At 45.2% G+C, this 12415-nt stretch overlaps 1 protein-coding gene across 2 annotated transcripts; it reads right to left on the bottom strand.

The window, feature by feature from the left end:
* Positions 1 to 630: 630 nt before the first annotated feature.
* Positions 631 to 12158, bottom strand: SYS1 (SYS1 golgi trafficking protein). 2 transcript variants are annotated; one of them, XM_044292250.1, is made up of 4 exons: positions 12021 to 12158; positions 5755 to 5803; positions 5342 to 5478; positions 631 to 1401 (listed from the first exon to the last, which is right to left on the bottom strand). In XM_044292250.1, exon 4 carries the CDS (start codon positions 1350 to 1352, stop codon positions 876 to 878), a length of 477 nt encoding a protein of 158 aa, XP_044148185.1. In that variant the 5' UTR covers positions 1353 to 1401; positions 5342 to 5478; positions 5755 to 5803; positions 12021 to 12158; the 3' UTR covers positions 631 to 875. The 2 variants fall into 2 exon arrangements, with proteins under 2 accessions (XP_044148185.1, XP_044148184.1); XM_044292249.1 differs by lacking the exon at positions 5342 to 5478.
* Between the last annotated feature and the right edge of the window lie 257 nt (positions 12159 to 12415).

Raw genomic sequence — 12415 nt, 5'->3', positions numbered from 1 at the left:
CAAGTAGATTTGACTTTTTTCAAGGCCTGTGCTGTAATGATTATGATGCTGGTTCTCAGCAACCTCTTACTTTTAGCTCATGAATGACACACCGCTGAGATCAGTGCGTCTGTCACCATTTTATGTTGCCCTCAGTGAGATCAGCATAAAGTTGATGACAGGTTCCCTTTAATCTGCATGCAGATGGGGTACGAACATGGTAGAATCTATGCCTAAACCCTCATCAAGCCCTGGACAAAGCCCAAGTCATAGGAACAGTGTATAACCACCCTCATATTGTGTCTTCTCTTCTTGTGACACCAACTAACAAAGGACAGGGCAAGACCTCTTTAGAGAAGGGAAAACCAATGGGCCTACATATATCCCACCTCCTTTACAACCCTGTCTTCTGCCCTCCCCTTGTTGAAATAGAACCATACTAAGAATGTCAATGTCAATTACGCTCTTGTGTACTATACCAGAATAGTATCTATACCATGTTCTTTTTATTGGCATCTCTATCCATTTGCTTTTTTCTTTGCCCGCCACTTGCAAATGGACCTTTTTGAGAAAATAATGATGCGGAAAAACTTTCATTCTCTTCCAAAAAACTTCCTGCAAGTTTAAGATGACAAAGAATCTACAAGAAGGTCAAGGTGGACGTAATTATTACCAATCCGTAAAAACAACCAAAACCTTGAGTGTGTAATGCAAGTGCTGAAAGGTTACACAGACATACTCGCTCACAGCTTGTATACTCCATGATCTCGTCATTCCGTAGCTTAAATTCTAGAAGTCGTTTTAACCAAACTCCAGTAACCATTAGCGGATCTAACAGTGTGGAGGATAAATACTGAAGTATAAGAAACAGGAGAGGTATGCTGGGTAAAAACAGTTTACACATTAGACTTGGGTGCAGAGTTGAGGGGGATCTCGTTGAGTTCAGTCCGCAGACACAGATACTCGCCAGTCACTGCCATTAGGCCAATGCATACAAACATCAGTAGCCACCAGGTGATTGTGCTAGGGAAGTGAGCGTTATATATCCAACATCCCACCATATGAAACAGATGGACCGTCACAGTGAAATCCAGGCACTGCTTTCCCCTGCGGATAAAGTGGAGAAGTCCCAAGGCGCAGGTTAAAGAGTTTAAGATGAAAGCCATCATGGAGATCCTCCCGTGTACAGAAGAAAATCCCAGGAGTTCACAATTAAATAACTGGTCGAGAGAAGGACTGTAGTGAATCAAGGCGTCCAGCAATGCGATCCAGAGGCCCAGGCAGCCGTAGTAGATGAACTGCATTAATGCTATCTGAGAAATGATCAGGACGGGATCCCACACGTAGCTTCGGAACTGTCCGGCCATTCTCATGGTACTGGCTTCAGCTACGACACGGATGCGGACCTCAGAAAAATTATTGCTGAATAGGATAGAAAGAAGCATCAGATCGTGTAAAAAACAATATATTTATTGGATAAGGCCTTGTGCAAATGACCGTATCTATTTTACATATACTGTCCGTGCGCTGACTGCATTTGTTTTTTTGTTTTGCCGACTTATCAACTTTCACGGGTCCATGGTCCACTTTTTGCAGACATGTTCGATCTTTTTTGAGGACCGGATCTGTGTGCTTTCCAAATCCACATGTCAGTTGCACAAAGAGATAGAACATGTCCTATACTTGGCAGCAATAGGCAAACCATGGCCACATTGAAGTCAATGGGTCCACACAAAAAAAATACAGATGCAGCAGACAATATGTATTTTGCAGTCCGCAAAAAGTGTGGAGCTGGATTAAAAGTAAATGAATGGAAGACACATGAAGAAAGGATAACGAGACACAGAGGAGCTGTGCTTTTGGTATGCCATGCGCTCACCTCTTCAAACCCCAGCCAATCCAGTGCAGTTTATAGGCTGCCAGCAACGGCGTGCTGTGCTGGAACATTAATTAGCTCTGCAGTGATGTCAGTAACTATGGCACATGACTGCTGAGGCCACCGAAATGCTGCAGCTCTCGCATGCTGGTAAATCGTGTCATCACTGGTAGCCTGTAAACAAAAACCAGCAGGACTGCCTTTAGGCCTGACCTGGACTGCACTGATTTCTGTTATTAAAAGGGTAACGGTTATATTTTTTTTTTATTTGCTAGTTTATTACAGCTAGGCATGCATACCTGAGTTAGTCTGTCAATGATTGCCAAAAGATCTGTAATTACCTTATATAACAGCTTTCATTATTGTCCTCTGTCCCTTTCCACTGCTCCCTTAAAAGACAGTTGCTATGGCTTGTCTGTCTCCAGCTAAGAAGACAGAGGGGCGATCCTTCACACTGCATGCCTGCATTAGGCTTCAGAGTGAGGAGGCGTGTCTCTCAGTAATCCAATCTGATTGGCTGGCAGGGAGCTGCTGGCTACAGCAAGTGTGTATGGGAAGTGAGGGAAAGCAGTTTTGGCCTCAGAGAACTGGCACAGGAGCCATCTTGAGAAGGTCCTCATATTGTAAATGTTTAAACAGCCGTAACTAAGGGAAAAACTCAAGGAAAACAGTGGTATGTGAAGAAACTAAAGATTGCTTTATTCATAATGCTGCTGCAGCAGTAACATATGTTAAAATAGATTTTTTGATGAAAACATGTTACCCTTTAAGACCACTTGCTGCTTTCCTTTCTTATTTCAAACTCTGACAACTTATTTCATTTTCAGTTTAATATACATATAGCATTTTTAAAGAGAGTCAGCATGAACTCAGGCATATTGAACGATGGGGTTTATCATGCTGAGAAAAATGAATAGTTGCCAGAATGCATCTTTGATTCACTGCGCAGGCACCAAGTTACTGAGCCGATTTAGCGTTTGCACAAATGGATCTTCTGCTGCTTCACAAACATTACAATTTTAATAGTTTGGGGATTTGGGAAGCACCAATACCTATGATCTATATTTTTTATGTGGGGAAAAAGGTTTTTTTTTTAAATATATTTATACACTCCTCAATGTTGAAATTGCAACACCAAGACGGACAAGCCATAAGGTTATACAAATCGAGGAAGTAGCAGGTGGTGTTAAGATCTGCAGATGATCAAACTTTCAAGCACCTAGCTCCAATCTGTGGCATGTGAGAGGAGCATAAAAAGCTGGATTAAAAGTAAAACATTTTAAGCCACATGAAACCTCAAAAATTAAAGCAAGTCGTACGGGGTAATTGTGCGATGCCTCCTGTTCGGCAATGTGCCAGTTATCGCCACATGTCCCATACTGAGAGGGACAGAATCCTTGAACTGAGAGACCTTGGTTTAGCACTCCAGCAGACAGCTACACGCCAAGGCAAAGATGTCAGCACTGGTCCACACTGCATGTCCCAGTGATTGGTAGAACAAGACGCGCACAGAGGCGAACCCCTGCACAACGGATCGTCTGATTAGAAGAATGACGTGTAGGGATCCATACTGTACTGCAAGTGAAATGGGACGTCACATCCCAAGCCTAGGGCAGCAACAGGGTCTACCCCAATCATCAGAATGCATCTGCATGACACTAGGCTAGGAGCCAGATGTCCAGCTACAGGTGTTCCACTGACCTCAAAGACTATCAAGATGGCAATGGAGTCCCGCTTTTGTCTCAGACACAATGATAGCCAGAGATTGGTCTGGAGATCACAAGGGCAACGGCATTAAGAGGCCTTCATTCACAAAGGAACATCACACCGATGCTACTACCAGGATTATGGTGTGAAGTGTCATAATGTTTGCCGGAGAGTCCTTTAGCCTTCATTTCAGGTACAATAACAGTTTGGCGTTACATTGATTTGGTCGTGGAACCAGTGGTACGGCCATTTCTTCCGTGTTCCAGGAGTCGTTTTTTTAACAGGGCAATGCCAGGCTGCATGTTGCTTGTGCTACTGTGAGCAGCCTGTGTGGCCAAAAAGTGCTAACATGAAATGCGGCTTCTCTGGAATTGTCTCCCATCCAGCACATATGGAACGTCATAGGTCAGCAATTGCAAAGGGAGCAGCCAGCAGTGAATCTTGATGATTTCCATACCCAACTGCATTCAGCATGGCAGAACATACCTCAGACAACCATTAAATGGATGTTGTCCTCAGTGCATGTGGGAGAACGAATCCAGTGGCAGGGTTCAGGTGAGCATCATCTCCACACTGGGTTGGCAGGTCTGGCCCACTCTTTTACTGTTGGTGTGCCCAACTGCATTTGGGGTGGCAAAACATTCCTCAGACAATCATTAAAGGGGTTATACGACAGTCATACCCTTTAATAACCTCACTGATAGCATGCCAAAATGTGTAATTGAGTGTACTCCTGCCTATTGCACTCATACTCAATATTGAACAAATTCAGATGATTTCCGTAATTACGAGACTTTCCTTCTTAGTGCTGCAATTTCAATGTTGAGGAGTGTAAATTTTTAAAAACATTTTTATTTTATTTTAAGTCCTAGGGGACTGTAACATGATATTGTCTGATCAAATCTCCCATAGACTGCAATTAATTAACATTGCAGTCTATGAGAGAATAGCTATGTCCCTATGGAGCCCTGCTGCATCTCTCTGTGGTAGGCCTTGGAACCCGTCGAAGGCCCAAGGCTGCCACAGCAACTGAGCGGCTCCCTCGATCGTTTGGGCCCTGTGAGCACAGCGCCACGGGGCAAAGCTCTCAAATGCAGTGTTCACAATTCACCGCGGCATCTGAGGGGTTAAGTGTCCGCCGACATGGACATTGGAGCTTTTGAGTGGGTTCCAGTTTAGCACTCTTCCTTAGTGGGTTAAAGGGGTTATATCTCATTTCACTATAATGGCATGCATCATGTAAACAAAGTAAGGGTGAGTTCACATCAGTTTTTTTATTTTTCATTCTTCTGATCTACCAGAAGAGCAGAAAAAACGGATCTTGTATAAAAAATAAAAAAAATAAAAAATTATTATGATCTTGTGCATCATTCATGCACATTTAGCATCCGTATGAGCCATTTCCGTCAAGGACCTGTTCTTTTAGACAGACAAAAGAACTGCACCCCTAAGGGGGTTTTCTGACACTTTTTTTTTTTTTTTTTTTTTTTTTTTTAAGATGAGCCATCGTCTGGACAGGTCATCAGTATCAGATTAGTCGAAAATCAGTGACCCCTTTAGTGTATTTTTAACATTTCACTTTGTTTTCGTGGCAATGTATTGTTTAATAAGGAAAGAATAAAAGTTATATTTTAAATGATAAGACCAGAAACAGGAATTTATAGTCGCCGACTATTGAAAAACCAATTTTGACCTCCTGGGTACAGAGGGTCATCTGAAATATTTATACCCTTTAGTACAAAGCACTTACTAACGTAATTGTTTATATTCCCTCCTTACCGCAATCCAGCAGCGGTGGCCGTGCTTGCACACTATAGGAAAATAGTCAGCCTCTCCGGTGGACAGGACAGTGGGAGCCTACATAGGCACACATGAGTAGCAGCTCCCATCCTGACCTGCAGCGGTGGTCGTAACTCCTGGAATGTGATGGAAAAATGGATCCAACCAGCAAAGGAAGCAACATGGACAATAAAAATACACGATTAAGTGCATTGTGGCAACTTTCGCTACATGATAAATGCCATTTGCTGAAGTGAGACGACACCCTTTAAGGAAACCAGCTGTGCATGGAAACTTATTATATAAGCCAGGGGCTGTACCCTAAGTGTGTATTTACATGCAGTACTGTCAATGACACAGCATCTCAGGAGATAGACTTTACACTGTAGTAAATGAAAGGAGAGGTTTCTCACCTGGTATTAACTTCCTCTTGCTAAAGAAACTGGAAGATATGTAAGAGGCCTAAAAACAAAACAAAAATAATGAACCATAAAAAGACAAAAAATAATAATAAAATTACCTACAATCACTGAATAGTGAAAAGGCATATTTCTTTGCAACATACTTTTAAATGTTTAAATGTAAAGATCTGTTTGCTGTCAGCTTGTTTACACCCATCCAGATGCTGAAACTCATAGAAACCTCCTACGACTGAGTTTGATACAATTGTAGCCACTCGAGTTAATCTGTGAGACTCACTCATTCCCTGTTATAGTAACAGTCTGCTACAATGTGTCACTGCAGGTAAAGCATCTCCGCCTACAGTGCAGCCTGTTTACTTCAAAGTATTATCTACACAGGACACAACTGCAGCAAACCCCTAGATGTGATAAATCTTAGGTCTGTATAAGTTTTCCTATTGGATTACACTTACCGGTAATCGGTTTTACTTGAACCTATGAAAGCACCTCTGGAGAGACCACCTGCTTCTCCTCAGGACAGGAACCAGAACCGCCTTTTAAAAGAGCGATCATCCCCTCTATCTCCAAGAACTAAGAATGATAACATCTTAACCACCTAATATATACACACACACACACATCTCTATACAAATTTTACAAAATTGCTGTCATAGGTTCAAAGAAAACCGATTACCGGTAAGTGTAATCCAATATTTCTTCATCACCCATGAAAGCACCCCAGGAGAATAGGCAAGAATTTGTCTACGGTGGGACCACAGCCTGAAGTACCTTACGACTACATTAGAAGGTAACTGTAGTCTATAGTGCCTAAACATATGTGGGGAGCTCCAGGTAGCTGCCTGACAAATCTGCTCTATAGAGGCAGAAGCACTCTCTGCCCAAGATCTCACTTAGGCCTCTTTCACACTACCGTATGGCTATTTCAGTGTTTTGCGGTCCGTTTTTCACGGATCCGTTGTTCCGTTTTTTGTTTCTATTTCGGTTCCGTTTTTCCGTTCGGCATATACAGTAATTACATTAAACAAATTGGGCTAGGCATAACATTTACAATAGATGGTTCCGCCAAAAAATGGAACTGATACAGGAGACATACGGATGCATTTCACACAGGGCTACAGGAAGGACGGGCCTACGTTTTTTGTTCCGTCCTTCCTGTAGGAAATCTAATACTAGCGGGATGTCAGGAGCTTCTAGCACATCCACGGGTTTCTTGGCGAATACAAAAAAGTGTCTCCAAACCCTAAGGTAGATCTCAGAAGTGACCTCCTGACTGGCCAAGAGAGTGCCAACTACATCCTCGGAGAGAGCTCTTTTCTTTAAAATCTCCCCCCAGGCAGTCAGGTGCAGAATCTGGACGCTGGGACAGAAGCTCCTGAGACTCTGGAAGCATCCATGGTGCCGCCATCGACATCTGGCGGAGCCAGGAAAACCACACTCAAAATTGAGCTATAACTATTACCGTGGCCTCCTCCTCTCTGATTATCTTGAGGACTCTTGGTAGCATTTTTAGTGGGGGAAAGGCATACAGAAGGCCCTACCTCCAAGATTGAGCCAGCGCATCCACAGATCTCGGATGCTCCACCGGAGAAAGGGAAAAGAAGACTTCTACCTTCCTGTTTGTCCTGGTGGCAAAGAGATCTATCTCTGGAGTACTCCATAATGCTGCCACCTGATTGAAAACCTCCTGATCTAAGGACCACTATCCCTGGAATAGTTGAGGATGACTAAGGAAGTCCGCTTTCACTTTGTCCGAACCCCTCAGATATACTGCAGAAAGAGATCATAGAGAAACTTCTGCTAGGCTGAAAATCTAATGGGAGAGACATTAGGCCCTGAGCTCTTGTACCTCCCTGCCGGTTGATATAGGCCACTGCTGTTGCGTTGTCCGAATAGACCCTTACATTCCTGCCTCTGATGGTCAGGAGACTCTGTACTAAGGCTATTCTGACTGCACCCAATTCCCTGAAATTGTGCGAATGGGACAGAGATTTGCTGTCCCAAATCTCCTGCAATAGCAGGGACCCCACATGGGCTCCCCAACCGGATGGGCTTGCATCTGTGGTTAAGGGGAGAACTGCCTCCCTGGTACAAGGAACTCTCTCTAGATTTTTTAGATCCATTAACCACTCTAAGGAATCTAAGGTCTGGGAGGATAGCGATATCTCTCCGAGTCCAGAGAGGGGAGACTTCTGTCCCAATCTCGCAGGATCTGAAGCTGAAGAAGCCCTGAATGGTACTGGGCCCATTTCACCCCTGGAATAGTAGCTGTCATGAGACCCAGTACTGACATGGTCTCTCTTATAGTGACTGATGCAGACGAGAGAAACAGCTGAACTCTTGATCTGATAAGTAAAGATTTTTGCAGAGGTAGCAGCAGGCACTTCTGGGAACTGGAGTCCAAAATCATTCCTAGGAAACTGCATCCCTCGCTTGGGCATAAGCTGGATTTTTCTAGGTTTATCTAGCAGAAAATCATCTAGGTAAGGTATAATGATGATCTACTTCTCCATGACGTCGGCCATCATTTCCGAAACGATCTTTTTGAAAAAATCCCGGAGCTTGAGCAAGGCCGATGGGTAATGCTCAGAATTGAAGATGCAGAGTCTCCCTTTCTAACCGAACTGCTACCCTCAGGAACCTCTGGTGGCTGGGATGAATGGGGACATGATAGTACGCATCCCTCAGGTCTACTGTGCTCATAAAGCAAAACGGGAAGAGATTGTTCACTGCTGACTTGATGGTCTCCATACGAAATCTCTTGTACTGCAAAAATTGGTTCAAACACTTCAAGTTTATTATAGTCCGAAATTAGCCATTTTTTTTTTTTTTTTTTTTTTTACCAGAAAAGGAGTTAAATAAAACCACACTGTAAATTCCTGTTCTGGGACTCTTACCAGCACCCTTTTTTCTATCAGGGAAAAATTTCTGCAACAATGGCAGATTGTTTTGCGGGATCTGAACGGTAATCTGTAATTACAAATGCCTCGACTGGGAAAACTCAGAAATTTTCATTTTAGGCCCTCCCCCATCACAGAACGTATCCAAGGGCTGTTAGAGATCTTCTGCCACCGAGGTGCAAAAAGAAACAGACTACCTCGGACAGGTGCTCTGGCGTCATTGGGACTGCTTTTTTGTGGTGTTTGACCTGGAAAAAAGAAATCCCTTACTTTTCTTATTTGGACCTGCAAATTGTTTTGCCCCTAAAGCTCCCCTTATTAAATCTTGGACAGAAAGACTTCCTGGGTGCCTGATTAACAGAGGGCAAGCCCTTCTTTCTCCCTGAGGTTTTGTCTAGTAAGTCATCCAGGACGGGCCCAAACAAAAACCCTCTTTGACAAGGGATAGAACAAAGTTTTGCCTTGGAGCCAGCGTCCCCATTCCAGCTTTTCAACCAAATAGCCTGCCGGGCAGAGTTGGATAAGTCGGAAGCCCTAGTGGAAAATCTTAAGGTATTCGCAGAAGCGTCAGCTAAGAAACCCAAGACATTACTTATAACAGGGAAGGGAGACAATAACTGCTCCCTACGAGTACCCCCTTTAATGTGAGACTAACTCCCCCATCCACACTTTCAGTGATCTGGCAACAGATGTAGCGGCAATAGAAGGTTTAAAAGCCGCCACAGAGGCTTCCCAATTTTTTTTTTATATAAACCTCTGCTCTCCTATCCATCAGGTCCTTGAGCGAACCCATGTCCTCAAAGAGAAGTGCAGCTTTTTTGGACATTTTTGCTACTGGGGCATCAAGCTTTGGGGCCCTATCCCAGGGGGCAGACAACTCCTCTTCAAACAGATACTTCCGCTTCACCGAAGAAGGGACGAAAAACTGCCTATCCGGCCTTTTCCATTCTCTGGCAATCACATCTTGAATGTTCTTATGCACAAACACATTCCTCTTCTTGGGAGCTAACCCTTCAAACAGAGTCCAACCCCATAGTCGCCCGAAACGCCTTTACTAGGGAGTTAGTAGCGGCCTCATCCTCAGAAGACTTGTCTGTTGATCCCCACTCTCCTTCTTCCAGACCAGAAAGTATCTCACTATCACTGGAGGGTTTTGGAGCAGCTGTGGAAGTACTGGGGCGGTGATTTCTCAGACCGCTAACCGACTCCCTGACCTCTTCATCTGTTTTATGCTGCCCATAAAAGATGGAGCTTCCTCTTCCATTAATCTGCTGATACTCCCCTGACATAGGGGTTTTGCTCAGGCAGAAGTAGGCTTCTTCTTACATACACTAGATCCCTTCTCCTTTAGGCCTCATGCACACGACCGTTGTTCTGGTCCGCATCCGAGCCGCAGTTTTGGCGGCTCGGATGCGGACTCATTCACTTCAATAGGGCCACAAAAGATGCAGACCGCACTCCGTGTGCTGTCCGAATTCGTTGCTCCGTTCCGTGACCCCGCAAAAAAAAAAAATATATATAACATGCCCTATTCTTGTCCGTTTTGCTGACAAGAATAGGCATTTCTACAATGGGCCGAATGTTCCATTCCGCAAATTGCGGAAGGCACACGGGCGGCTTCCGTGTTTGGCGGATTAGCAATTTGCGGACCGCAAAAAAACGGAACAGTCGTGTGCATGAGGCCTTACTCTGGAAGTCTTCCTAGAAGACTCCTTTGAAACCTAGGCAACAGAAAATGACCTCATTAGCATTAAGATAAATAATATATGCTGGGGTATAACCTCTCTTACCCCACTGTGGCACCGATGTATCATTGGTGGGATCAGCACGTGCAGCCTGCTCCATGTTTCATACAGCAAACAGCGTGAATGGAGGAACTGCCACGTTTCTTCACCCAGCATGACAGTGAGCCGGCTGGGCTTTTCTCCTCGGCGCGCGCTAGCCAGCATCCCTCCCCTTTCGGTCCTCAGCGTTCGCTTCCTCCCACTGCCGCAACGCGGAAGTACATGCAGATCATCGCGCGGGCCGGTGGCCGAACATGCGAACACGGCCGCAGAGGTTCACAGGAGCCCAGGAGGGCCAAGACCCTCCCAGGAACCAGGAAGGGCTAAGGACAGAGAAGGGAGCCCAGACTTCTGCAGCGGCTCCAAGAGGAAACTAACGCTGCACGGTGTAACCCTCCACACACTATTTTATAGCCGGGGCCCCTGCAGCTCTTTTCTTGATATCCAGCAGATCCGATTCTCTCCTGCCCCTTAGGATAGGAAACAGAACTGGAGATAGAGGGGATGATCCTTTCTTTAAAAGGCGGTTCTGGTTCCTGTCCTGAGGAGGTGGTCTCTCCAGGGGTGCTGTCATAGGTGAAAAAGAAAAATGCCATCCTCGGACAGCAAACAGATCTTGAAACAGTGAGAATATCTGAACCTTTCATTATACAAGATGTAAGATGTTTTACCAGTATATACATGTATGAAACATTTATACCAGGGCTGCGGAGTTGCGCCTAGGTCGCATGACCGATCACCGTGACATAACATGGCCCTCAAACAGCTGATCGGCAGGGCTGCCAAAAGTCGGACCCCTCCACCCTCCTGAGGATAGGTCATCAATATCGAATTCCTAGATAATCCCCTATAAAGAACTGTGTTGCTATGGCCCTCATCGGTCATTTTTTAACAATATAATCTTTACAAAGCCTTCAACTGCAAACACTGCCCCAAAATCACTTCAGCATCCATCGGATGACGGTGTTCTGCACTTCATACTTTGGGTGACAGACTGACAAAATCTGCTGAAGTGATTTTGGGGCAGTGTTTGCATTTGAAGGCTTTGTAAAGATTATATTGTAAAAAAATGACCGATGAGGGCCATAGCAACACAGGCCAGCTCGTACTTCGGATGACGGTGTTCTGAACTTCATACTTTGGGTGACAGACTGGCAAAACCTGCAAACACTGATGCTTCACGGATGAACCACGGACTATTGTGTCACGGATGTCACCACGGAGACAGATGTGTAAGAGACATCTAACGCGACACTGCAGGAGACAGAACAATCCACATTAAAGGGGAACTCATGACTCCCCACTAATCAAACTTGTCTCTTTTGCTAGTCCTGGAGAAGCTCTCCATGTCCTGACAGGTAAAGAAGAGATGCAGTGTAAAGCATGGGTGGCAGCACAGCAGCCTTAGTGTCTCAGACATTCCTACACAATTTCGGAACCTTTTCACTAAAGCAGATTTTAAAAAAAAAGGGGGAGAGAATTGGGAAATGCACTCAAGTCGCAGCTCTCTAGCGCTAGCAGTCACTTCCGCGTACACTGCAGCCAGGCCGAGAAGCCAGAGCCGGCCGTCCCTCACCGCATTGTCTCCGCACACAGCTGACGCTCCCCACTTCAACAACTCCGGCCTCCTCCTCCGTCTCCAGCCATCACACCGGCCGCACAAACGCGTCACTTCCGCTCTAGCCTCCAGCTACAGCTCCGTGCCGGATATGACGTCACCCAGTACACATCACACAGTTCCGGTGATTACGCAACCCACTCCAAAAGCCATGAACGTCACGTGACACAAACTTCTCTCTCCAGGACAACGCAACACTAATTCTCGGCCCGCCCCTACACTCGTGACTCTAGTCCAGCCACCGGAAGTTGACGTCACGCCGCCAAAGGAATTGACGACAAGCTGGCAAAGGGAGCCTGACAGCTTCGACGCTTCCGCCCTTCTCTGCTCTTCCACTTCCGTCTTTTCCTGCG

The sequence above is a fragment of the Bufo gargarizans genome, chromosome 4, assembly GCF_014858855.1.
Source record: "Bufo gargarizans isolate SCDJY-AF-19 chromosome 4, ASM1485885v1, whole genome shotgun sequence".
Classification (NCBI taxonomy): Eukaryota; Metazoa; Chordata; class Amphibia; order Anura; family Bufonidae; genus Bufo; species Bufo gargarizans.
The sequence above is the reverse complement of the archived record's forward strand: the minus strand, read 5'-3'. Positions and strand labels throughout refer to the sequence as shown.